Below are 27,144 nucleotides of genomic sequence, written 5' to 3' on the forward strand. Positions count from 1 at the left end.
AAGGAGGATCTGGTGCCTGTGTTTGAGGAGGATGTTCCCATCTGCAGATGGAACTGGGATGAGGGCTTGTTTCCTGGGGCTGTGTGGGCTTTGATGTGTTGTTGCAGTCCGCTGGTTGTTGAGCTGCTCTTGCCTCAGTAAATGCAGTTTTCAGGGTGAATCAGGGTTTATGTGCTTTATTTCTAGGAGTGAGTGTATTTGAGAGGAGTTGTTGTCGAACCAGTCCTGATGGGGTCTGTGTGGGATCATGTGTGTCCGATGCTGCACTTTGATTGGCCACCGAGTGGATTCCTCAGCCTGCCAGCCAGGAGGCGTCTGAGGTTGTCCCTGCTGATGTAGACACACACACACACACACACACACACACACAGATGACATCATCTATGACATCTATGACCTGTGTGACCTCAGCAGGAACGAGGTGGTGGTGGTGAAGGGGAAGCTGCAGCTGTGCTCGCTCTCAGGGCTCGTGGCAGCGCTCGGCATCATGGTCCTGCTGATGGGCGTGGTCATGGCCGCTCTGGGCTACTGGCCGAGGGACGGGCTGTTTTTCAGCCACCGGCCACAGGAGGGCGCCGCGCTCGCCTCCGTGTCTGACGCTCAGGTGAGACGCACCGCACCTCACCTCAACACATACAGACGGGGGGGGCACAGGTACTCCGTGAGTAATCTGATTACTTCATGAGTAATCCATATTCAAGGTAATCCAACTACTTCAAGGTAATCTGATTGATTTACAAGTAATCTGATTATTCATAAATTGTCTGATTACATCACTAGTAATCAGATTACAGGTAACTGCTACCTGCAGTAATCAGATTACAGGTAACTGCTACCTGCAGTAATCAGATTACCTGCTTTACTTGTTAATGATGCAACGTTAACTCAGATGTTCTGTTGAAACAGGAAGGAGAGGAAAGGGAGCAACTACAAGGAGGTGCTGGAGGAGCAGAAGGAGCTGATGGAGGAGCAGGAGGAGGAGAAGGAGGTGATGGAGGAGCAGGACGAGAAGGAGGTGATGGAGGAGCAGGACGAGAAGGAGGTGATGGAGGAGCAGGAGGAGGTGATGGAGGAGCAGGAGGAGGAGAAGGAGGTGATGGAGGAGCAGGACGAGAAGGAGGTGATGGAGGAGCAGGAGGAAGAGGAGGAGGTGATGAAGGTTTTAACCAAACAGAAAGCATCAACGGGACAACTCCTCGAGGTTTTCTGGAGGATTTCCTCGACAGGTAACGGCTTGATTCCACCAGGCGTCTGCGTCACGTTCCAGCTGCGTTGCGTTCCAGCTGCGTAGAGCATCTGGTCCGTTCAACCCCGTGCAGACTCCCGATCGTACGTTAACGATAAACACAATTAAAACAGACAAATAAAGAAATCATTTTACTTACCGATAGAAGAAGCACAAAAGTCAAAGAAAGACCAAATCAACAAAATCTGAGCAAGTAAACAAAATTGGGCAGTTCAGTTGCGCTGCCACTGCAGTAATTACGGTAGCCTAAAGGTGCTCATTCAGCTCAGGCTACCGTAATTACAGTAGTCACAACTGGAGGCTGCTTGACCACAATTATTCCGCTTCTGAAACACTCCAGTGAAGCCGCGCAGAGGACGGAACAAAAGTGTTAAATGTGTGTGCAGGTATCTGTGCTCTGATAGGCTGTTTTAAATGTGTGTGCAGGTATCTGTGCTCTGATAGGCTGTGTTAAATGTGTGTGCAGGTATCTGTGCTCTGATAGGCTGTTTTAAATGTGTGTGCAGGTATCTGTGCTCTGATAGGCTGTTTTAAATGTGTGTGCAGGTATCTGTACTCTGATAGGCTGTGTTAAATGTGTGTGCAGGTATCTGTGCTCTGATAGGCTGTGTTAAATGTGTGTGCAGGTATCTGTGCTCTGATAGGCTGTTTTAAATGTGTGTGCAGGTATCTGTGCTCTGATAGGCTGTTTTAAATGTGTGTGCAGGTATCTGTACTCTGATAGGCTGTTTTAAATGTGTGTGCAGGTATCTGTGCTCTGATAGGCTGTTTTAAATGTGTGTGCAGGTATCTGTACTCTGATAGGCTGAAGGTGTTTGGGCCTCTCATCATGGGGATCGGGATCTTCTTGTTCATCTGTGCAAACGCCGTCCTGCACGAGAACCGCGACCGGAAGACAAAGGTGATCAATCTGCGGGACATTTACTCCACTGTCATCGACCTGCATAGCCTGAAGAGAACCGCCCCCTCCTCCTCAGCCAATCCCCTCAACGGCCTCGTCAACTACATCCAATCAAAGAGCCTGGAGGCCAAGTCCCAGGCGTACCCGGCCTCCCTGCTCAGCAGGAGGGAGGCGGGTGAGCTGTCGTCCAGGCAACCGTTGCCCAGCAGCAGCAGAGGAGGCGGGGACACAGTGTTCAGTATCGAACATGGGCTGCAAGACACTCCTCCCTCCCCCTGCTCCTCCCACAGACTCCCCCTCCCTCCCAGCTTCAAACCCACCCCCACCTCCCTCAGCTCCTCCACACTCCCCCTGCGCCGCCCACGGCCTCCCTCCCCGCGGCGGAGGCACTCGGCTCGGGCCAGGAGTGGCCAGGGCTGGGGGGGGTCAGCGGGAGGAGGTGACAGACGGGAGGAGGTATCCCCCCCCCCGGTGGTTCAACCCCCACCCCCCCAACCTGGCTCCTTCCCGTCCTCCTCCTCCCTCAGCCCATCCCACTTGTCTGTCTCCTCCCTCTCTCACCTGCTGGCCTGCTCGCCCACTCTGGCCCCGCCCTGCAGGAGGCGGAGCCTCCCAGTGGTTTACAGCGAGCTGTCTCACAGTGAGGAGGAGTCCTGCGAGTGGACGGAGACCGCAGCCTCACATCATGTGACATCACAGGTGGAGGTGACATCACACAGGCAGTTCTCCAACAGGGAGAAGCTGAGGATGATTTCACTGAGGCGGGACGACCAATCAGAGACTGACTGACTGGTCATGTGACACATGAGGAGAACTGTGGATTTGTGCTTTTCATGTAAACGTTATTTTGTTTTTGTGCTGATGTTATTTTATTGTTTTCACACTAACGTCACTTTATTGTTTTCATGTAAACATTATTTTGTTTTTGTTCTGATGTTATTTTATTGTTTTCACACTAACGTCACTTTATTGTTTTCATGTAAACATTATTTTGTTTTTGTTCTGATGTTATTTTATTGTTTTCATGCTAACGTTACTTCATTTTCATGCTTATGTTACTTTATTGTTTTCGTTCTTTCCAATCAGAGATGGACTGACTGGTCATGTGACACATGAAGAAGGTCTGTGTGCAGCAATAAGGAGTCTTCCACCTGAACAGATGTTTTTATACCTTTACCTGTGCGCGGTGCGTTCATGATCATGCAGAAGAACCTGAAACTTCCAAACAGGAGCACAACAAAACGTATCTCCACAGAAACTGAAAAATGTTAAATGTTTAAAGTTTGAATACTTCTGTGCTTCAGTATCTTTAACCTTTGAAAGCTCCATGAATCTGAATCAGTATCGATAGATTGGACTCGTCTTCCAGTGAAGCAGAGCAGAGCCGGTTGTTTCTGCCTTTAAACTCGTCACTTTCCTAAAGTTCATCATTTCAATCAGAATGTAACTGAGAGTAAATGCAGAAGTATTAGAGGTTTGTAACTCTGAGAGACTCAGTGAAAGGGATTTAAAGTTGTAGCGAACCAACGTCTTCCACTGAAACCAGCTTCACCTTAACAGCACAACGTCCAATCAGCTGCTCTGACCGCAGCGTTCAGTCTGAACTGAAACTGTTTCATTGATAACAGAAGAAGAAGAAGCACATTCTGGTCTGATCTTGGTTTTATTACCAAACACTTCACTGTGTTTCTGTCTGACAGCAGCAAAATGTTTCCATGTGTAACTGAATTGAATGAAAACATTAAAGAATGAATATTATGATGTTGCTTCTGAGTTTGGATGATGTTTCAGCTGAATAACAAGTCTGCTCACCTTCCAACAGTCCAGAGAAGAAAGGCTATTAAAACATGCTCAACATAAATTAATTATATATTATCAAATAACTATCAAATAAAAGTGTTTATTTGTATTCTGTGTCTTGTAATCATGCCAGCATTTATTAAAAATGTGCCTTCAAATTGTATTCAGTTAATTTGGTGTGAATACGTACATTTTCCGTGTGAGGGCTGCCAACCTAATGAGTGTGTATGTCCGTCCTTCAGCCCTTAGCAAGCAGGTGACCTGAGGCTGCTCTCGCCACAGGATGCAGCTAACGTTATTGTTTTCATGCTTACGTTACTTTGGTTTTGTGCTAATATTACTTTATTGTTTTCGTGCTAACGTTACTTTATTGTTTTTGTGCTAACGTTACTTTATTGTTTTCGTGCTAACGTTACTTTATTGTTTTTGTGCTAACGTTACTTTATTGTTTTCATGCTAATGTTACTTTATTGTTTTCATGCTAACGTCACTTTATTGTTTTCATGCTAACGTTACTTTACTGTTTTCATGCTTAGGTTACTTTATTGTTTTCATGCTAACTTTATTGTTTTCATGCTAACTTTATTGTTTTCATGATTACGCTACTTTATTGTTTTCATGCTAATGTTACCTTATTGTTTTCATGCTAACGTCACTTTATTGTTTTCATGCTTACGCTACTTTATTGTTTTCATGCTAACGTTACTTTATTGTTCTCATGCTTATATTACTTTGTTTTCATGCTAATATTACTTTATTGTTTTCATGCTAACGTTACTTTATTGTTTTCATACTTATATTACTTTATTGTTTTCATGCTAACGTTACTTTATTGTTTTCATGCTTATATTACTTTATTGTTTTCATGCTAACGTTACTTTATTGTTTTCATGCTTATATTACTTTATTGTTTTCATGCTAACATTACTTTATTTTTTCATGCTTAGGTTACTTTATTGTTTTCTGGCTAGTTTTACATTATTGTGTTCGTACTTTCATTACTTTGTTTTCTTGCCAACTTTAATATTGTTTTTGTGCTGACATTACTTTGTTTTGGTGTTTATGTTTGTTTTCTTGCTAAAGTTACTTTCTTTTGTGCTAAAGTTATTCTATTGTTTTCATTTTAAATTTCACCAGCTGCCACTGATTCTCTGGTGTTTTAACCCGAACCATGTGATCAGGGTTCACAAGAGTGAACAGTCATGTGACCATCTGAAGCTGCTCCAACAAACAGCTGACTCTCAGTTTGATAAACAAAAGTCTTTTATTTATACATATTCAGTTTAAACAGTCACAAGAAACATAGTTTACAGATAAAGCTTACAGGTAAAGTTTACAGTTTTTGATCATCAAGTGATGTGAACAGAGAAATTCACTGTAAAACAACAACAACAAACAAAGATGGGAATTTATTCTAAATCTGTTTCTAGTCTTCTGTCTCCAGGTGGATGCTAGCACAGAGCTAATTACAGCTAAAATGAAGCTAATGTAGGGCTAACACAGAGCTAATTACAGCTAACATGAAGCTAATGTAGGGCTAACACAGCTAATTACAGCTAACGTGACGTTATTGTAGGGCTAACACAGCTAAAGTGAAGCTAATGTTGAGCTACTGCAGGGCTTATTACAGCTAACGTGAGCTAACACAGTGCTAACACAGAGCTAATTACAACTAACATGAAGCTAACAGCTAACATGATGCTAACATAGTGCTAACGTAAATACTGAGGTTTGTCCTGTAAACATTAAAGTCGAATAAATAAGTGAAAGTGAAACTTATTGTTGATTGGCATGTCAGAAGTGACATCGCTTCCTGTTTACAGATGAGACCCCGTACACAAAGTCATTAAATATCTGTCAATCAATGTGGGAGTGACAGCAGCAATGTCCAATCATACGTTCTGAAAGTTATGGGTTGTGGGCAGTGCTTCACAGTTTTAAACACTTTTCCAGGACTACAAAGCTGCCTTAAACAATTCCAGGTTTTCCAGGATCAGTCGTGTCCCTGCAGCTGTCAATCAACACTTGTATAATCTTCCCATCACTGTCTGAAGACTTAGCTCCGCCCTCCAGCTGCTCCTATTGGAGCAAAATGTAATGTTCCAGCAACGTTCTCCAAAGTTCCCTGTTTCTTGTCACCTGCAGAAAACATTCTGACAATGTTCCTGTTTTAGATCTAGTCCTGTTCTTTAAAGGAACATCAGGAGAACATCTAGAGAACATCTAGAGAACGTTCTCAGGAGAATGTCAGCAGAACGTCAGTAGAATGTCAGTAGAATATCAGTAGAATGTCTGTAGAACGTCAGTAGAACGTCTGGAGAACGTCTGGAGAACGTCTGGAGAACATATATAATCATATAATAAAAAGAGATTATAGAACGTCAGGAGAACGTCTGGAGAACATCTGGAGAACGTATATATAATCATATAATAAAAAGAGATTATAGAACGTCAGGAGAACGTTCTCTGAAGGTTCAGTGTAACATTTTAAGAATGTTGGAGGAACCAGATGTTTGGTTCACAGCAATCAGCTGATGATGTAACAGGATGTGACATCACTACAAGTAATCAGACAGTAACTGATGTTGATTATCGCTTATTGATCGATGAGGTCAGCGTCGTGTCCATTTGATCAAAGTCTCTGGTGATCGATACAGGAAGATCAGTTTGGCGTAAAGTTCCTCCTCCAGCTCCAGCTCACCTGTCTCTCTCACCTGAAACAGAGAACAGCCAATCAGATTGCAGCATGACAGCCAATCAGATGCTGAGTGGTGTTTGTGGGTGTGGTCGGGAAGGCGAGTACCAGGAAGATGTCGGTGCAGAGTTTGAGGATGCGGTCGACGCAGGGCAGCTCTTCGAACATGATGGAGTGACTGATGCCGCTGAAGAACTCGCGCACAAACTTCCCGATGACCAAAACCACCGAGGCGTACAATCCCATGATGCTGCAGGGCGAGGGCAGGGAGAAGAAGAAGAAGGAGAAGAAGAAGGGTGGCTGTTAGTGGAGCTGGGTCAGACAGTCAGTGTTACGACTCCCTGTGGTGGAAAGTATGTAAGTATATTTACTCAATTACTGTACAATATACTGTTATATATACTGTTTATAACGTATAGATGTTTACCATGAATATAACGTATATCATGTTTTTAGCAGCTGTACTGCGAGAAACTAGAAAGAGACCACATTTCTCCCATTTTAGCTTCGCTGCATTGGCTTCCTGTAAAATCCAGAATAGAATTTAAAATCCTTCTCCTAACTTACAAAGCCCTTAATGGTCAGACACCATCATATCTTGAAGAGCTCATAATACCGTATTATCCCACTAGAACACTGCGCTCCCAGTATGCAGCTTACTGGTGGTTCCTACAGTCTTTAAAAGTAGAATGGGAGGCAGAGCCTTCAGTTATCAGGCTCCTCTCCTGTGGAACCATCTTCCAGATTCAGTCCGGGGTGCAGACACCCTCTCTATGTTTAAGAGTAGGCTTAAAACTTTCCTTTTTGATAAAGCTTATAGTTAGGGCCGACCAGGCTCGCCTTGGATCAGCCCTTAGTTATGCTGCTATAGGCCTAGACTGCTGGGGGACTTCCCATGATGCACTGGGCTCCTCTCTCCTCCTCCTCCTCTCCATCTGTATGCACTACAGGTACTGCAGTAATACTACAGGTATTGCAGTAATACTACAGGTATTGCAGTAATACTACAGGTACTGCAGTAATACTACAGGTATTGCAGTAATACTACAGGTATTGCAGTAATACTACAGGTACTGCAGTAATACTACAGGTACTGCAGTAATACTACAGGTATTGCAGTAATACTACAGGTATTGCAGTAATACTAAAGGTGCTGCAGTAATACTAGAGGTATTGCAGTAATACTAGAGGTATTGCAGTAATACTACAGGTACTGCAGTAATACTACAGGTATTGCAGTAATACTACAGGTATTGCAGTAATACTAAAGGTGCTGCAGTAATACTAGAGGTATTGCAGTAATACTAGAGGTTTTGCAGTAATACTAGAGGTTTTGCAGTAATGTTAGAGGTATTGCAGTAATACCCAGGTATTGCATTAATACCCAGGTATTGCAGTAATACCCAGGTATTGCAGTAATACTAAAGGTTTTGCAGTAATACCCAGGTATTGCAGTAATACTAGAGGTTTTGCAGTAATGTTAGAGGTATTGCAGTAATACCCAGGTATTGCATTAATACCCAGGTATTGCAGTAATACCCAGGTATTGCAGTAATACTAAAGGTTTTGCAGTAATACCCAGGTATTGCATTAATACTAAAGGTTTTGCAGTAATGTTAGAGGTATTGCAGTAATACCCAGGTATTGCATTAATACCCAGGTACTGCAGTAATACCCAGGTATTGCAGTAATACCCAGGTATTGCAGTAATACTAAAGGTTTTGCAGTAATGTTAGAGGTTTTACAGTAATGTTAGAGGTATTGCAGTGATACCCAGGTATTGCATTAATACTAAAGGTTTTGCAGTAATGTTAGAGGTATTGCAGTAATACCCAGGTATTGCATTAATACCCAGGTACTGCAGTAATACCCAGGTATTGCAGTAATACTAGAGGTTTTGCAGTAATACTAGAGGTTTTACAGTAATGTTAGAGGTATTGCAGTGATACCCAGGTATTGCAGTAATACTAGAGGTATTGCAGTAATACTACAGGTATTGCAGTAATACTACAGGTATTGCAGTAATACTAGAGGTTTTACAGTAATGTTAGAGGTATTGCAGTAATACCTAGGTATTGCAGTAATACTACAGGTATTGCATTAATACCCAGGTATTGCAGTAATACTACAGGTATTGCATTAATACCCAGGTATTGCAGTAATACTAGAGGTATTGCAGTAATACTACAGGTATTGCATTAATACCCAGGTATTGCAGTGATACCCAGGTATTGCAGTAATACCCAGGTATTGCAGTAATACTACAGGTATTGCAGTAGTGCTACGTACCCGTATCCAGCCAGGAAACCCAGACTTGGAGGACTGACTTTATCACTGAACACAAACAGCTGAAGCCCCGCCTCCCTCCTGTTGCCTGCCGAAGCTCCGCCCCCGACAGGCACGCGGCCGGTGGCCGGTTGATCGACGATCCACCACTCCTGGATCTCTCGGCTCTGATTGGTCGACCGCTCCAGGGCCAGCAGGATGTCCTTGTAGCGGTCATCTGATTGGACGAGAGAGGAGAGCGGCCATGTGATCGGAGGAGGCGTCAGTACGATAGTTTGTTACCATGGAAACGAGAGAAATATAAACTGAATTTACATTTACTGATGAAAAACTAGAAAATCTCTCATCACGTTTCTGTATTTTTATATTTTTTTATTTTTATGTGACAGAACGATAAATACACACATTCTCCTCTCAGTACTGAAGTTAAACAACCAATCAAATGTAGTTTTATAGAATATAAATATAAACCTGGGTAAAGCTGTTCGATGGGTTTGGCGTTGGAGTCGCTTGGAGCTCGGATGAAACATGGCAGCACTTCCTGTATCACCCTGGAAACAAACGGACAGTTAGCTGGCTAATCATTCTGATAATGTTCTTGTTATAGATCCTAGGTCCAGTTCTCTACAGCAACGTCAGGAGAACATCTGGAGAACATCTGGAGAACGTTCTCAGGTGAACATCCAGAGAACATCTGGAGAACATCTGGAGAACATCTGGAGAACATGTGGCCCCACCCCCTGCACTCACACAGGAAGTGTCCTGGTTCCGTTCAGCAGCTGGATCAGCTCCAGGCGGGTCTGATCATCCAGGTAGGTCACATGTTTACCTGACGCGAGCTCCGCCTTCGCCCCCAGACTCAGGTTCCTGTTAGAAACAAAACTCACTCACTCAGAATGCAGTTTGTTTTACTGATGATTGATTATTGATTATTGATCAGTTCTTACCTCTGGATGGTCCAGGACAGTGTGAGGGGGAAGTGGTCCAGGCTGAGCACCTCGCTGAGGTAGGTCCTGCTGGGAGGACTGATGGTCCACAGAGAGTTACTGCTGCCCTGCAGCTCGGCCAGCGTGACGTCCTCCCGGCTGTACGCCTCCAGGAACTGCAAGGCACTCTGGGAAACACAGGCCACAGGGATCAGACTACAAACACCGTTCTATGCACATACATACACATAATATGTGTTCTATTGTTCAACTTAACAGCAGTGTGTATCCTTTCGGACGCAATGAGAGCACTTTCCTGAGAGCCTCCTTGCTGGTTGGATACATGTAACCATGGTAACCCATGCCAACCTCACCTCTAACACCATCTGCAACACTAATTAATAATAAAATATATTATGCCCAGCAGAATGAGACCTTAAGCTGCCTCCAGATGATGAGAACAGTGCAGGTCTTAAATCAAAGGCTACACAGACATCAAACAGCCAGATTATTCACTGATAGATGTTAACAAATGTTACACGTCAAGACGTACTAATAATAGTAAAATATGTTAGTAGGGAGGGCAAAGAGAATCAGTGGACTGCACTGATATTAGACTGAGTATGGAAGTGAAGGCGGGGGGGCGTGATCTGTCCACGCAACGCAACTGAGGTCAGAGTTGAAATCATTTGGACTTTGGTAATGTTGAGCAGTGTGTGACACCAACAGCGCTGCTCTCCCGTTAGCTGCTGGTCATGTGTCAGCACCTTCACTGTCTACCATCGTCTGTTCTGTTGTTGCTGTTGTCGTCACCACTGCATTGCATTGTGGGATATTTATGCTGGCGTAGTGACCAGTGCTTAAATACTGTGATATTTCCCTATAAATAGGATGCAATTCATGTACTACTGGTTTCATATGAAGGTTTCAGACATAGTAAAAAGTCTTACATACTGTTTTAGCATGTTAGTGTACCAGTACAAACACCAGTACTGCAGAGAACTTACAGGTGTGTAGTTTTACTGTTGGTACTTACAGATGTGTAGTAGTACTTGCAAGTGTGTAGAAGTACTGCAGAGAGCGTAGAGGTGTGCAGTAGTACTGCAGGTACTTACAGGTGTGTAACTATATGAGCTGATGAAGGAGCCGAAGTCTTCCTCAGTCAGATCTTTGAGCTGATTCTGCTGCGCACTCATCGTGAAGATCGGCTGCCAACAAAACAGCAGCTGCTCAGTTATAATACTGCTAATATACTACTGATACTACTGAGAATACTACAGTACAGGTTACAGTACAGGTGTCAGTACAGGTTACAGTACAGGTGTCAGTACAGGTGTCAGTACAGGTGTCAGTACAGGTGTCAGTACAGGTTACAGTACAGGTGTCAGTACAGGTGTCAGTACAGGTGTCAGTACAGGTTACAGTACAGGTTACAGTACAGGTGTCAGTACAGGTGTCAGTACAGGTGTCAGTACAGGTTACAGTACAGGTGTCAGTACAGGTGTCAGTACAGGTTACAGTACAGGTGTCAGTACAGGTTACAGTACAGGTTACAGTACAGGTTACAGTACAGGTTACAGTACAGGTTACAGTACAGGTGTCAGTACAGGTGTCAGTACAGGTTACAGTACAGGTGTCAGTACAGGTTTCAGTACAGGTTACAGTACAGGTTACAGTACAGGTGTCAGTACAGGTGTCAGTACAGGTTACAGTACAGGTTACAGTACAGGTTACAGTACAGGTGTCAGTACAGGTGTCAGTACAGGTGTCAGTACAGGTTACAGTACAGGTGTCAGTACAGGTGTCAGTACAGGTGTCAGTACAGGTTACAGTACAGGTGTCAGTACAGGTGTCAGTACAGGTGTCAGTACAGGTTACAGTACAGGTGTCAGTACAGGTGTCAGTACAGGTGTCAGTACAGGTTACAGTACAGGTGTCAGTACAGGTTACAGTACAGGTGTCAGTACAGGTGTCAGTACAGGTGTCAGTACAGGTTACAGTACAGGTTACAGTACAGGTGTCAGTACAGGTGTGTTACCTGGAAGCCTCCCAGCGTGATGGTCAGAGAGACGTCCAGCGGCCGGTTGACGACTCCGGCGACAGACTTGATGAGCGACATGAAGAGCAGCGGAAACCAGACGATACAGATCAGCAGCAGAACGATCAGACCGCCCATCCCGTACTTCACCACACGCTTCTTCTTCTGCCCGCGAGGCTGCGGGTACCGCTGAGTACACAGGTACACGTAAATAAACACATAAATATATCAAATGATGCAGTGAATATCAAACCATGAAATGAACCATTGCCTTCCTCATCATGTTTGACACATTGAACCAATCTGACATGACGTCACAAAGCTCTTCAGGCAAGTTTGTCACATTTAGATTGAAATTAAATTGACACTGTTTGACTTATTTGCACCGTTTATATATGAGAGCTGATGAAAACGTTGGTTTCTAGGACATTTGTGAGATGAAATGTTGTGAAATTTGCACCTTCTCCAGATAAGTAAGTGTAGGGTAAAGTTTCTACACAAGCCTCAAACCACCGACCAGCTCTTTCCTAAACACCCCAGGAATGCTGGCTCATAAAGTGAGAACCCCAAACTCTTCACTGACCATCTAAACAACCTCCTGCACACAGAAAGGATCAGATAAGGAACCCTCATCTCCTGCAGGGTCACCAAACCAGACCACTGATCCAAACCACCTTTGATCCTTCAAGCTACAAGAGCAGCAAGATGGGAAGACCAGTTCACATCCCAGTATGAACTGATAGAACCATCTAGATAAACGACCCCACCACTGGTTATCATAACTCACCTCTAAGAGCCAATCAGAGACGAGCTGCCACCAACTTTAATCCCACTGTGGATTTTGACTTTCAGGACTTGAGGGACCAACCCAAGAACTGATCACTGGATGAACCAGTGACACACACAAACACACACAAACACAAACACACACACACACACACACACACACACACACACACACACTCACACACTCACATGGCATGGACCCCTGCCGTTTGCAGTCAGACCAAAGACCAGAGGACATGGATTAGTTTTAGATTTTTTCTAAGGACAGTTATTGTTGTATATTGATTGTATTGATTGTTGTATTGTGTGTGTATATCATGTGTGTTGTGACTTTTATTCCACTGCCTTAAAGCCAGGACATGAACCACTAACATAGTCCCATCATCCATGATAACACCATCATGTTTAGAACCGTTCTGCTTGTTTCACTGTCAGAACGCTGAAGCTTCTATCAAAACTGCAAAATTAGGAATCATGAAATTGTTAAATCATAAATACTTTGATTAATGGAGTAACTGTATTCAGGAACTGAACCCGCCTGTCTGTGGACAGGAAGGGACCGACTCTGCTCCCCCAGAACTCTGCAACCCCTGGGATTGGTCAGGATGCATCTTCTGGGTGGACAGACTGAAACTTTACAACAGTGTCTTATCTGAGACTCAGTGCTGTTGGCTGCTGCTCTTTAAGGCCGCTTGATGCTGGTTGCTGGTTCTTCTTGCTTTCTGTCATGCCGGTGCAAAGCTTGCAGCTTGCTAGTGTGAAGATGTGACTCAGAGCATCTTCTGAATCTAGAGTCATGAGTTGAGGATCAAGTCTAGGAGAGCCTGAACCAGGAGCTCTCTTCCAATGGGAACTTTTCAAGTCCAGACCGGCCGACTCACTCATCACTACCAGATCCAGACTCCAGCTCCTCACCCCAGCACATCAGACTCCATTCTCCACAAGAAGCCGCCCCAGAGAGCAAGCAAGTATTCCTACAAATCCATCATCAACGTGCTTAAACCCTGGTGCATCATGATTTGTAATTTCAATTGGTGATTCAGAACTAAGCTGTTGTACCGTTGATTTGACTCGCTGCTTCTCAGGTAACAGTCATCTCATCTGTTTATCAGGTCTCTCATACCAGCTACACAATACATAACTGCATCATTCACCAGCCACAGCCTTGTGCACCAGTTTCCCTCTTGTGTCTGGTTTGTAAAATGTTGTAGTGTTTAGTACTTGTAGCTGTAGTATTAGTAATAAATGTGTATGTGTATCTCTCATGTGTGTCCAACGAGGAGGACTGTTTCCCTGTTATTATACCTTCTCTAATATGAGTTATATCACTGAACGAATAATTCCATGTTGGAGTTGTTGCACAATAATAATTCATAATTCCTCCATAAAATCATAAAGATATTTGAGTGCACAAATTCCTACATCAGTCTAATCTCTTGTTCATTGATGCTGCTCGGGTGAAGGTCAGTAAGGTCATTAGGTTTGAGTAAAGCTAATTGATTGTAAAGCAGCAATCGATAGTTGATCTTGAAGAAGGCCTGAGGCATCAGAATGAAAGAGAAATACATAAAGAGTCAGTTCCTGCTTTTGAATCTGCTTCCAGTGACCCTCAGTGTTACTTTTCCACTACATACCGGTAATATTCTGTCAGCACATCACATTTTCTTTGTAATATTTACATCTGACATGTAGATTTCCAAGCTTCATCAGCAGTTTGTGAATAATAATAATGACTCATAAAGATGATGGCTGTGTTTTAGTGGCTAATTCTCTAAGTATACCAGTCTAATACCTTCAAAATGCATCAACTGTTCTATTTAAACTTTGTTAAAGGTGCAGTTTGCTGCATCTAAAGGTCTGACTGGATTGTGAAATATGTTTCAAGCAACACAGAACAAGTGCTGACATCTCTGAGAACATCCTGCACATCCCTGACTGTCCACAGCTGCAACCAAACAGATCCTGTGGTCACTTCCTTCAAGTCTAACCAGGACTGGAGAGATGCAAGCTGCTTGTCTGGGCTCCATCTGAGAGCGCCGTCATTGATTTGAGTTTTTGTTCACAAGTTCTACCTAAAGTCACATCCTTCTGATTTACTCACATGCTGCCGAGGATTGTAGATGACTTCCTGTCCGGCAGCCTGTTCATATGTGTAACTAGACTCAGGTTCTAGTCTGAACCCTTACATACTGATAAATACATCATCAGTCATTAATAAATGAGTGATTAAGCCATAGAGAAAGTGTATTATACTATTTGTTTATGGATAAAAAACATTCACAATCATACTACATCATTTAGGGTTAAATTTAACCCAGAACACCATTTACATACAATAAATCATATCAGCTGCACAAAAATAAATAAAATTTGAAATATTTCCATTTGTGTGTGTGTGCTGGGTCACTTTGGTTAAAGTGTTCATGGTGTTTTTACTGCTCTCATACCGACCAGTATGACCCTGTTAAACCTGCTGTATTGTCTCCCTCTTGTGGTGGTAAATGGTCAGTCAGTGTCAGACTCCCAGTGTCTCTCCAGTGTCTCTCCAGTGTCTCTCCAGTGTCTCTCCAGTGTCTCCAGTGTCTGTGATATTGTGTAATGATAACTTGACTGTTAGCTGACCCCGTGTAATGCTACGTCTGTGGTGTTTTTATTTTATTTTTATTGCTTGTGCTTCAGTTGTTTTACATTTTAATAGTAATTGTAGTGAATTTCTACATATGTCTCACATGACTGAAATAAATGCCATATGAGTTAAATGTTTAGTGATGATTACCATTTTAATAGTGAATAATTGTTAATCTTTCTTTCCTTACAGCACAGACAGTTTACACTGTCACTTTATGTTTGACATGATTGTTGAGAAATATGCTGCACAGAAACACGGCTGCGTCCGTAAGGGAATAATTTAATTTGATTTAATTTAATTTAATTTAATTTAATTTAATTTAATTTAATTTAATTTAATTTAATTTAATTTAATCTAATTTAATTTAAATTAATTGAATTGAATTGAATTGAATTGAATTGAATCTAATGAGACTGACCTTCTCAGACTCCCTCCAGCACTTTAAGACGAAGCTGTGAGCGTAAACATCCTCCACACAGATCCAGGAGGACAGAGACAACGTTGTGTCCGTCCAAACCCAGTCCATCACCGCCCGCAGCTCCGTCAGGAAGGGCACCAGCCGGAAGCTACAGGCAGGCAGACAGGTGGAGAGGGAGACAGCTACAGCGTTACCATGGTAACAACATGTATGTGGACAGTCAGGGAACATCATGTTAAAATGTTTAATTCATAACAGAGTCCGGTACATCAGCTGCCTCCAGTCTTTATGCTAAATGAGGCTAACAGACTCAACCCTGGAACAGGAGCAGGTAGTTGTAGCTTTATGCTAAGCTAGGCTAACAGACTCAACCCTGGAAAGAGGTCAGGTAATTGTAGCTTTATGCTAAGCTAGGCTAACAGACTCAACCCTGGAAAGAGGTCAGGTAATTGTAGCTTTATGCTAAGCTAGGCTAATAGTCTCACCCCTGGAACAGGAACAGGTTCAGGTAGTTGTAGCTTTATGCTAAGCTAGGCTAATAGTCTCACCCCTGGAACAGGAACAGGTTCAGGTAGTTGTAGCTTTATACTAAGCTAGGCTAAAAGTCTCACCCCTGGAACAGGAACAGGTTCAGGTAGTTGTAGCTTTATGCTAAGCTAGGCTAATAGTCTCACCCCTGGAACAGGAACAGGTTCAGGTAGTTGTAGCTTTATGCTAAGCTAGGCTAATAGTCTCACCCCTGGAACAGGAACAGGTTCAGGTAGTTGTAGCTTTATGCTAAGCTAGGCTAATAGTCTCACCCCTGGAACAGGAACAGGTTCAGGTAGTTGTAGCTTTATGCTAAGCTAGGCTAATAGTCTCACCCCTGGAACAGGAACAGGTTCAGGTAGTTGTAGCTTTATGCTAAGCTAGGCTAATAGTCTCACCCCTGGAACAGGAACAGGTTCAGGTAGTTGTAGCTCTTTGTCAAGAAGTTTCCCAGAACTCGTGTTGGGTAACCAGATCGAATCTGATTGGCCGACAGCCCGAAGTAAACACACTTCACAAAATACCAGAGCTGAGCCACCAGGTTCTGATTGAACCGCCTGGAGACAGGCAGACAGACAGGTAGGCAGACAGACAGGTAGGCAGACAGACAGGTAGGGAGAAAGAGATTAAATAATGAATATATGGATTTTTGAACACATATTAAAACATGTTAATATGTAGCAGAAATATTTGTTGTGTACATTCATAACAATATGTATTTCAGCTTATAATGTTTGAACATGCTGTGCAGTCTATATATATATATATATATATTTTATTTAACATGTATGTATTATATATAGTTTATGAGTAATCATTACCTCTCAGTGACCGTCGGCAGGATGAAGAACATCCAGAAGTGAATCCCCAGAACCAAAATCACCTGAAACACCAACTTCCCCAAAACTGTCTTCCTCAAATACAGAGCCCTGTCTATCACCATGGTACCTGCAGACAGACAGGTGGGCAGTTAGACAGGTGGACAGACAGAAAGGTAGACTGACAGGTAGACAGACACGTAGACATACCAAACTGGATCAGAACCATGACCAGGAAGGCTTCAGGAACTTGGTCCTCTGACAGGGAGGAAGTGATGTCAGCGGCTGCAGAGTGTTTCTGAACAGAAACAAGTCAAAGGCTCAGAGTGAGTGATGTCATGTGATGTCATGTGATGTCATGTGATGTCAATAAAACTTTACCCCAAAGGCCCAGAAGCCAAAGACGATGATGATGAAGTCGACGGTGTCAGCGAGGAACATGAGGACGTACACATCTGTCACGGCGCTGTACTCTGGTTGGACGAGAGCTCTGAAGAAGTGACAAATAGGACGGTACAGAGACATACACCTGTGGACACATGAGACAGGTGAGTCAGAGAGAGGACAGGTGAGAGAGGACGGATATGTTAAGGAATGAAATTATCAAAAATAATGTGAATAACAGTATTAGTTAATAGAATAAAATAGAAAATTAAATAAATAAATTAAATAGAAGTAATGAAGTTAGTATTGATACAATGTGACTTTAACAGTGCAAGACAAACATAAACAAAGCAAGTGTTAATCTACTGATAATAAAATAAAGAGATGTTAATAGTAGGGATAATACGAGACAGCCATTAGTCTATAAATAACATAAAACAAAAAGAGAATATGGTAATAATCTGTGGTTGTCTCTTTTGTTGTGGCAGGAAGTGACATGGCTGAAAATATTGGTTCCCTTCTTCCTCTTTTTAAAATAAACTACATTTTCTTTGTATGAAGTTGAAACTGACAGAAGTATCTGGGATCGATCGTTCTTTATTTGACATTGAATATAACTGAAACTTTGCTTTTGATTTACAACTTAACATATTATTTAACACAAAATGGCAAAAAATGTTGTTACCATTAATTTAATATTTAGTAGCTCAGCCTTTGGAGGCAATAACTGCAGTCAAGCTCTTTCTGTAACTCTGAATGAGGTTTCTACTCTTCTTCACTGGTAGTTCAGACTCTTCTTCACTGGTAGTTCAGACTCTTCCAGTTCTCTCAGGTTTGATGGCTGATGTTCAGCAGGATTCAGATCAGGACTCATAGCAGCCACTTTTTATCAATCTTTCATTGAAAGTTTTTTAACTTTCTCATTTATTTGCTTATTTAATGGGTCGTCTGTGAAGGACAAGAGCCAAAACAGTATTGTTAAGGTCTGCTCCGCAAAGAGACTTGTGCTCCTGCTGAGAGAAACGTGTGGCCTAGAAAGCCAATCTGACCATGTTCTGACGTTATAATGCTCCCCTGAGGAGAACAAACCACTGCTCTAAGTCCTTCATTCCTTCTGCTATCAGGATGCTAAATGCCGACAGTAGTCATTTTAAATGAAACAATAACGGGTGTTTTTATACTTGTTTGCTGACATCTGGCTCATCGCGTAAGCCTGCATTTACCTGAGGTGCCTTCGCTGCTCGTGTTCCCTGTACCCATGTGCTGATATGCTGTCTATATATTTTTCGAATTTAAGGTTTTCAATGGTCCAGGGGTGTTGTTTCTTCCATCAGTTACATGTAAGCCTACTCGCCCCCTTTTGAGTTAGTAGGCTGTTGTTCCTCTCACCTGAGCTCCTGCTAGCTGCTAGCTGCTAGCTGCTCTTGTTACACGTTCTTTTGGAAATGTTCTTGTCAGGGGTTCAAGCCTTAAAGGCTGAAACCCTTCCTTGTTTTTATACTGGTTTATTATTATTATTATTATTATCATATTTTTGCAGATTCCTGTGAGATGGTAATGTGACAGACTTGAGATTTTGCCGATTGACTGGAAGTTGTGTTCAAGTGCTGCCCAAGAAATATGAACCCAGTTGGCCAGATGGTGGCGTTATAACAATGACCTTTACGTTTTGACCTGTAACTTTTGAACTGTGGGTCTCCCAAACCCATTTTTTTCCTGGATTCTGTGGGTCCAGACGAATCTATCCACATAAGCCACACCCATTTACGCCGAGACAGATTTTCTGCCATTTTGATTTTTTTCGAAAACACATTTATTGAAATCTCCTCCTAAACCGAAGGTCCGATTGATACCAAATTTTCTGTGGATCATTGGACCAAGCTTATCAACAGTTGCATAAAGCTTGTTGATATCTTGTGTAGTTTTCAAGATATTGACCAGTGAACTTCAAAGGGGAGTGGCTCAGAACATAAATAGACCAAAGTCAACAACTGTTGGGCCAATCATCACAAAACTTGCAGGATACGTCCACATACCAACCGGTTTCATTCAAATCGACCACTAGAGGGCACTACAAACGCAAAATAATGGGCGTGGCTTAACACAAATCTGACTATAAATCAGAAATTGTTTGTCCAATCATCACAAAACTCGCAGGATATGTTTCATATCATCATTGAACCACGTGTGTAACCATTTAGAAATCACTCAATAGGAGGCTCCACCAATCCCGAACATGTGCATGGGCCTGGTGCCATAAATCAATGACAGTTTGTCCAAACATCACTACACTTGGTGGACATTTTTAATTAAGCTGTTTAAACTTTCAGCTTCTGTGTTGGCTTGAACCCTGGAATCGCCACTTGTGGCTATATTTTATTCTTGTTTTTCCTCTTGTCCAGTTTAACTCTCCCCTTGTCCTTGTTCTTCTCGATTTAACACGACACAAATACTTGCAAATCTAGGAACTCATGTACTGCATGTGTCCCCTGTCAGAGAGAGAGGTGTCAGTGCTGCTGGAGAGGATCGCTATCAGGTTTTCACAGGTTAGCGTTAGCATACCTGCTAACAGAGCAATTCTTGGCTCTGATGGAAAGTTGTCGGAGTTTCTGCAGTAGCAGATCCAACCTGCCGAGCTGCTGAGCTCTGGAGCTGACGCTGTCTGAAACACATGAAAAAGAAAACATCAATAACACATTTTTCTGTGTACTAAAATAAAAGTACATAAGTATTATGAGCTTGATGTAGTTAAAGTATTGCAGTAAAAGTACATAAGTATTCTGAGCTTGATGTAGTTAAAGTATTGCAGTAAAAGTACATAAGTATTATGAGCTTGATGTAGTTAAAGTATTGCAGTAAAAGTACATAAGTATTATGAGCTTGATGTAGTTAAAGTATTGCAGTAAAAGTACATAAGTATTATGAGCTTGATGGAGTTAAAGTACTGCAGTAAAAGTACATAAGTATTATGAGCTTGATGTAGTTAAAGTATTGCAGTAAAAGTACATAAGTATTATGAGCTTGATGTAGTTAAAGTATTGCAGTAAAAGTACATAAGTATTATGAGCTTGATGTAGTTAAAGTATTGCAGTAAAAGTACATAAGTATTATGAGCTTGATGTAGTTAAAGTATTGCAGTAAAAGTAGTGGTTTGGTCCCTCTGACTGATATATTATTATATATGACATCATTAGATTATTAATAGTGAAGCATCAGTGTTAGAGCAGCATGTTACTGTTGTAGCTGCTGGAGGTGGAGCTAGTTTACACTACTTTATATACAGTTAGCTGGTTTAGTCCAGTGGTTCCCAACCTAGGGGTCGGGCCCCTCCAAAGGGTCAGCAGATAAATCTGAGGGGTGGTGAGATGATTAATGGGAGAGGAAAGAAGAAAAAACAAAGTTCTGATACACAAATCTGTTTTCAGTTTTTGGACTTTTTCTCTAATTTTTGATTTTTGCTGAAATATTGGATCATTTGAACATTTATTGAAATGAAAGCATGTGAGAAGTTTAGAGGGAAAAATCACTATTTGGTGGAGCTGTTAACAACTCATAGACATGTGAAATGTGACCCCGACTACACACTGCTTTTTGTAAGACGTCAAAAGACAAAAAGGTTGGAAACCACTGGTTTCATCTTTAACAATGTGTTGTATTTTAAAAGCTTGTTATATTATCCATTGTGTCAAATCTTCATCTGAAAAGTAACTAAAGCTGTCAAATAAATGTAGTGGAGTAGAAAGTACAATATTTCCCTCTGAAATGTAGAAAGTAGCATCACATGGAAATACTCAAGTAAAGTACAAGTACCTCAAAACTGTGCTTAAATACAGTACTTGAGTAAATGTACTTGGCGTTCCTAAGGGTGCCATCCAGGGGACATTGTTATTTTTATTCCTATAAATAAGTTATCATATGTGTTCAGTGTAGCGTATACGATGACCATGATTATAAGACCAATCCCCTTTTCCAACAGCTGTTTTTTTAAAAGACATGTTGGATCAGAAGCTTTGATCTCTCCTCAAGGTGTGTTGGATTCTACCTGCAGGAGAGCGCAGCTGGGTGGAGCTGGAGCGTGTTCGTCTCCGTCCTCGTCGCCGCAGTGTGTTGGTGGGGTCGGCTGGGTCGATGGAGGTGGAACCGTGGGCGTAGTCTGCCTGGTTGTCATGGTGTCTGGGAGTGTCAGTATCTGTTGAAACAGTTTGGTCCCATAGTCCATGGCACTGTGGAGGAGGAGGAGGAGGAAGGTGGAGTAACACAACATACTGTTCACATTCACTGGCAGAATAATTTAGTGTTTTTACCTTGAGTATGGCTCTGTGGTAGAATAAAGCGAGCAGCTGCAGCAGGTCATACAGGACATAGCCTTCCTTCTTCTCCACTCCCAGGATGTTCGGGGGGTGGAACGGTTTGGATCGGTCCACCTCTAGCTTCTGGTTGAACGGGAAGAAACCGAACTGGAAGAAATACTTGATGACTATGGTAACCTGAGGAGACAGACAGACTGAAGGTAAGACCTGCTGACAGATAAGTGTAAACTGAAATAAATGCAGCAGACAGGTGGGAACCTCGGTGTAGATGATGGCAGTCATCCAGAAGGTCTTACTGGGTCGAGGGACGGACAGCGTTGCCCAGAGAAACACCAAGACAGGAAGCACCAATGTGAGACAGCTGGCAGACACCATGTGGTTCAACACGATGACCAGGTAACACACTGTCTCTGACCTGGGGGGGGGGGCAGGAGGGCGAGGTCATTATCTGACTCTGAGAACGTTACCTGACTCTGAGAACGTTAACTGACTCTGAGAACGTTACCTGACTCTGAGGACGTTACCTGACTCTGAGGACGTTACCTGACTCTGAGGACGTTACTTGACTCTGAGAACGTTACCTGACTCTGAGGACGTTACCTGACTCTGAGGACGTTACCTGACTCTGAGAACGTTAACTGACTCTGAGGACGTTACCTGACTCTGAGAACGTTACCTGACTCTGAGGACGTTACCTGACTCTGAGAACGTTACCTGACTCTGAGGACATTACCTGACTCTGAGGACGTTACCTGACTCTGAGGACGTTAACTGACTCTGAGGACGTTAACTGACTCTGAGGACGTTAACTGACTCTGAGGACGTTACCTGACTCTGAGGACATTACCTGACTCTGAGAACGTTACCTGACTGTGAGGACGTTACCTGACTGTGAGAACGTTACCTGACTCTGAGGACATTACCTGACTGTGAGAACGTTACCTGACTCTGAGAACGTTACCTGACTGTGAGGACGTTAACTGACTCTGAGAACGTTACCTGACTCTGAGGACGTTACCTGACTGTGAGAACGTTACCTGACTCTGAGGACATTACCTGACTCTGAGAACGTTACCTGACTCTGAGGACATTACCTGACTCTGAGGACATTACCTGACTCTGAGAACGTTACCTGACTCTGAGGACGTTACCTGACTCTGAGAACGTTACCTGACTCTGAGAACGTTACCTGACTCTGAGAACGTTACCTGACTCTGAGGACATTACCTGACTCTGAGGACGTTAACTGACTCTGAGGACGTTAACTGACTCTGAGAACATTACCTGACTCTGAGAACGTTACCTGACTCTGAGAACGTTACCTGACTCTGAGGACGTTAACTGACTCTGAGGACGTTACCTGACTCTGAGGACGTTACTTGACTCTGAGGATGTTACCTGGCTGCAAGGATGTTGTAGAGGGCGTAGCACAGCTGGAGCAGCTGGGGTTGGTTTCCATTGAAATGGTCGGATGCCTCCAACTCCTCGTTGTAGAAAGTCCTGGACCACAAAGAAGCAGAGTGTGAACCATCAGCAGCAGTTTACAGGTGAATGAAGTCTGGGACTCACCTGTCCTCACCTGTTTCTCAGCAGCTCGCTTGCCGTCAGCTCCTGAGTACGAGACGCCAGTGGACAGGAAGTGGAGGTGGACTCAGACAGGAAGTGACTCCCCTCCGTCTGTGTCTGAACCAGCAGCTGCCTCCTGAATCCGGACCCTGCCTCGTCCCCCTGGAGGTCAAGACCCAGAGCGAGGCTGTAGGAGGGAGGGAGGAGCAGGGAACAGGGGGAGGTGGGGGAGGAGGCACCAGTGAAGGTGTTCATCGGTTGTGTGGTGACAGGAAGTTGTTGGATTGATTGTCCGCTGCTGTTTGAACAGACAGAGATACTTGATACCATCCAAAACACAGACAATTAAAATCAATAATCAATCACTAATTATGTTACCTTCAGGACTGACCTGAGAGTACAACTGAGGCTCAGATCCTCTGAAGATGAAGATTCAACCCGCTGCATCCGGGACAGTCTGGGTCGCCATCTTTGGCTGGTTTTAGCCACCAGGCATTCTGGGTAATCTTCAACTTCCACTGCCTGTCCTGGTTCTGGTCCTGGGTCACCTCCTGCTGCTCCTGAAGCTGGCTTAACTCCAGAGGCTGCGTCATCAGGACCAGCTTCTCCTGATACTGGTCCTGGTTCTCTTTGACCTGGGACACCTCCAGCCGGTCTTGGTTCTGTTTGACCCAGATCACCTCCTGCTGGTCCTGGATCTGTTTGACCCCGGTCACCTCCTGCCGGTCCTGGTTCTGTCTGACCCAGGTCACCTCCTGCTGGTGCTGTTTGTGTTACACCTGGACCTCCTACTGATACTGGTTCTGGTTCCTCCTTTGTTTTTGGTCCTTCTGTTTCTTCTTCGTATGTTTCAGGACTTCTTCCCTCCTCTTCTTCTTCCTCCACCCCTCCTTCCTCTGCTGATGTCTGCCCTTCGGCATCATGGGTACTATAGTCCAGGCCTGACTCTCTGGAGGTTTTCAGCATCTGCTCCTGGTAGTAAACGTGGATCGCCTCCCTGGAGGGCACTTTACCCTGAAAAAAACAGACAAATAAATAGACAAACAGCTGATAAATAGGATGTTGTAGTTTAAAACCCTCCCAGCTGTAGGGAACTGTAGTCCTGAGTACCTGTTTAGCCTGCTGGGTCAGCATGCAATGCTCGATGCGGAGGACGGTGGAGATGTCAATGTGTTCCTGACACAAACCTCTGAGCCAAGCAGTCAGAGAGTCCAGCAGAGCTGACAGCAGAACCCAACAGAACCGCAGAGTGTTGGAGAACCGACGCAGCACCGTGTCTGAAACATACCACTTGACCTGAACACCTGAACACATTTCACAGGTTTACAACTGCTGCTAGGTGACAGATTCATTCTCAACACTCATCCTGTTTATGTTCAGCTTTCAACCTTTCAAAGTAACTAAAATACATAATATAAAGAACTAAATCTGCTGTCTGAGAGTTTAATTAATGTTCACAACCTGCAGCTGAAACTCATCATTCATCCTGATGGAAATGTTGGTGCCAAACACGCTCAGAATACAGCGTGAAATAATAACATACAGCAGCAGAAGGTATTAATTATTACAGGAGGGGATCCTACCTGGTTCCTCCTCTCCATCCTCCTCCTCTCCATCCCCCTCCGACTCCTCCGTCACCTCCATAACTCCAGCTGCGGGAAGGAGGAGTCACAGGTAACTGCTGATTCGCTAACACAGATATGCAGATGACACACAACTCTATATCCGACTTGAGACTTCAGTGTCACACAGGTACTTTTAATAAAGACTGATGAAATATGTTTAACATTCTGAGTTGAAGGCAGCTTCTGTAGATTCCTGAAGATGTTTCTCTGAACCCAAAAGCTTCTTCAGTTCTGACAAATGCATCCAGCCTCTGACAGATTGTTCAGATGACTGTTTTGTCTGTATCTGTGTTTACACTCTATAATGTACTTTGAGCTGCTTTTGTACGGTCAAGTGCTTTATGAATAAACTTGAGCTTTCTTCCTGTTCCAATCGTTTTTTGTTGCTTTCACCTTTAAACTTTAGATATAAACACAAATTATATAAATAACAAAATCATTTAATCAAACTAACACTGAGAACTGTTTGTGTTATTCTGTCAGAGAACTTCAGATATCTCTTTAAAGGATCATTCTGGTGATTTTCTATATTTTTCTTCATGTTTGGAGCCAAACCAACAATGAACTGATTTACTAACAAGTATTGTGTGTGTATCCAAAGCCTGACATACCTTATTCATCTGTGCCATGGACCTCTGCTGTTGTCCAAAAACTATTAACTGACTATTACATGTCTATGAGCCACACCGCTGCACTTTTTCTTCTGTTAACATTTATATTATTTTGTGGTTTTGCACTGCTGGTCAGACAAAACATGACATCTGATTTGACTGAAAACGTGATCGCTGTTTAGTCTTTGGAGCTGTTTCCAAACAAACTAACGTGCCCAAACTCTTCATGATGAAGGAACATGTCACCCAGAGCAGCGGTGAGACTCACTGACGTGTTTTTAATAGTTTCTGGACAACAACGGAGGAATCAGATATATCAGGCTTTGATACACACACAATACTTGTTAGTAGATTGTTGTTGGTTTGCATCCAAACATGAGATTTGTTGACAAAAAGAATAATATAGAAAATCACTGCAGTATCTTCTCCATAACCTCCCCCTCCTCCTCGTCCTCACCTCCTCTCTTCTCCTCTCTCCTGTTCCTTTGTTCGGAGGAGTTCTTCTTCCACAGTTTCTTTTGGTTGCTACGAGCTCTCATTGCTGTTCTGGAGTCAGTGATCCAGGCGTGATAGACAAACTGACAGACAGTGACACACAGCAAAGAACATTTACTCAGAACTGTATTTAAATTTGTAAAGTTTATCACTAAAAATCTCATAGTAGGTTTATGTTTTTTCACTCTTCAGAAAAGCAGCGATTTCATCCCCCTGACTAGTCAATCACTCCTTTACGAATCTGAAATGATTCTCAATGACACACTTGATTTTTTACTGTTATCAAAATGTAGATGATGTTATCACTGAGAAAACAGGAAGCTTGTGTAAAGATGTAGACAGAGCAGCTCTACACTGATCTCTGGTGGCAGTCTGTGATTGGTCTTCAGCTCTCAGCCCTGCCCTGATTGGTTGACATTAAGGAGCATGTGGACTGTACTATGATGTGGCAGTATGGGTGGCAGGGTTAGGCTTAAAAGCCCTGTTTTGACCAAAAGTTCAGGTACTTTGGGGCCAGAGTAATTAATCTCAGGAACTAAACTTGGAACCAAAAGTCCCTGTTGAGGAACCAGGTAGAGCCTGGAGATTAGACCCATGACCAGTCCCTACAGGGTTTTTGGATTATTGCAGCCGAAAATGCTTGATTTTGAAACGATTTTGCAGCAGCTTTTCTCAAAAGTTGTGATACAATTTGTGATGTTTTATGAGCTCTTTTTGTGGTAAAATTGTGGGAATTCAGAAAAATTGCAAGCAAAGGAAAATAATTTATTTAATTAAACTAGTACCAATGAAGAGTCATGTGTTATCACTTGACGCAGTGACATACCGAAAGTTACCACGACACCAAATGCCACAAATGGTCAAAATCACAGGCGGTCTATTGATTTGGACATTTCATGTGGAAAAGTTGTGGTAATTTAGAAAAATTGCAAACTCTTGCAAATATTGTGGAGATTTCTTGAATTTGCAATAATTATTGCAATCGCAAAATCACAATTACCTGGAGGGACAGCATGAGGAATTATTCACATGGGGAAACAACAATACAGATGTGTCCTGTTGTTCTTTGTATTTCCTGCTGC

At 43.0% G+C, this 27,144-nt stretch overlaps 2 protein-coding genes and 1 long non-coding RNA gene across 3 annotated transcripts in view; 2 read left to right on the top strand and 1 right to left on the bottom strand.

Annotated features, from left to right (window-relative positions):
- LOC121888520 (transmembrane protein 200C-like) overlaps nucleotides 1-3,913 on the top strand; it is a 7,044-nt gene extending 3,131 nt beyond the window's left edge. Inside the window, exons 2-6 of the mRNA XM_042400096.1 lie at nucleotides 412-604; nucleotides 907-1,015; nucleotides 1,097-1,226; nucleotides 2,033-2,982; nucleotides 3,234-3,913. Of these exons, the coding sequence (XP_042256030.1) occupies nucleotides 412-604; nucleotides 907-1,015; nucleotides 1,097-1,226; nucleotides 2,033-2,936 (1,336 nt within the window). The 3' untranslated portion in view covers nucleotides 2,937-2,982; nucleotides 3,234-3,913. The remainder of the gene's footprint in view (nucleotides 1-411; nucleotides 605-906; nucleotides 1,016-1,096; nucleotides 1,227-2,032; nucleotides 2,983-3,233) is intronic.
- A 1,355-nt stretch (nucleotides 3,914-5,268) lies between these two features.
- The window catches only part of LOC121887790 (piezo-type mechanosensitive ion channel component 2-like), a 73,758-nt gene continuing 51,882 nt past the window's right edge, over nucleotides 5,269-27,144 (bottom strand). Inside the window, exons 33-54 of the mRNA XM_042398770.1 lie at nucleotides 26,025-26,145; nucleotides 24,915-24,983; nucleotides 23,723-24,608; nucleotides 23,345-23,629; nucleotides 23,164-23,265; nucleotides 22,024-22,180; nucleotides 21,760-21,942; nucleotides 21,498-21,678; nucleotides 20,018-20,117; nucleotides 17,453-17,600; nucleotides 17,282-17,369; nucleotides 17,075-17,201; nucleotides 16,652-16,810; nucleotides 15,726-15,873; nucleotides 11,893-12,081; nucleotides 10,970-11,062; nucleotides 9,876-10,042; nucleotides 9,679-9,795; nucleotides 9,400-9,479; nucleotides 8,932-9,145; nucleotides 6,751-6,892; nucleotides 5,269-6,661 (exon numbers count right to left, since the gene is read on the bottom strand). Coding sequence (XP_042254704.1) covers nucleotides 6,560-6,661; nucleotides 6,751-6,892; nucleotides 8,932-9,145; nucleotides 9,400-9,479; nucleotides 9,679-9,795; nucleotides 9,876-10,042; nucleotides 10,970-11,062; nucleotides 11,893-12,081; nucleotides 15,726-15,873; nucleotides 16,652-16,810; nucleotides 17,075-17,201; nucleotides 17,282-17,369; nucleotides 17,453-17,600; nucleotides 20,018-20,117; nucleotides 21,498-21,678; nucleotides 21,760-21,942; nucleotides 22,024-22,180; nucleotides 23,164-23,265; nucleotides 23,345-23,629; nucleotides 23,723-24,608; nucleotides 24,915-24,983; nucleotides 26,025-26,145 — 3,858 coding nt within the window. The 3' untranslated portion in view covers nucleotides 5,269-6,559. The remainder of the gene's footprint in view (nucleotides 6,662-6,750; nucleotides 6,893-8,931; nucleotides 9,146-9,399; nucleotides 9,480-9,678; nucleotides 9,796-9,875; nucleotides 10,043-10,969; nucleotides 11,063-11,892; nucleotides 12,082-15,725; nucleotides 15,874-16,651; nucleotides 16,811-17,074; nucleotides 17,202-17,281; nucleotides 17,370-17,452; nucleotides 17,601-20,017; nucleotides 20,118-21,497; nucleotides 21,679-21,759; nucleotides 21,943-22,023; nucleotides 22,181-23,163; nucleotides 23,266-23,344; nucleotides 23,630-23,722; nucleotides 24,609-24,914; nucleotides 24,984-26,024; nucleotides 26,146-27,144) is intronic.
- On the top strand, nucleotides 6,899-9,977 carry LOC121887792. The gene is made up of 3 exons (XR_006093059.1): nucleotides 6,899-6,999; nucleotides 9,536-9,740; nucleotides 9,891-9,977. It is a non-coding gene; the product is annotated as an uncharacterized LOC121887792 (long non-coding RNA).

This window comes from Thunnus maccoyii, chromosome 21 (assembly GCF_910596095.1).
Source record: "Thunnus maccoyii chromosome 21, fThuMac1.1, whole genome shotgun sequence".
Lineage (NCBI taxonomy): Eukaryota > Metazoa > Chordata > Actinopteri > Scombriformes > Scombridae > Thunnus > Thunnus maccoyii.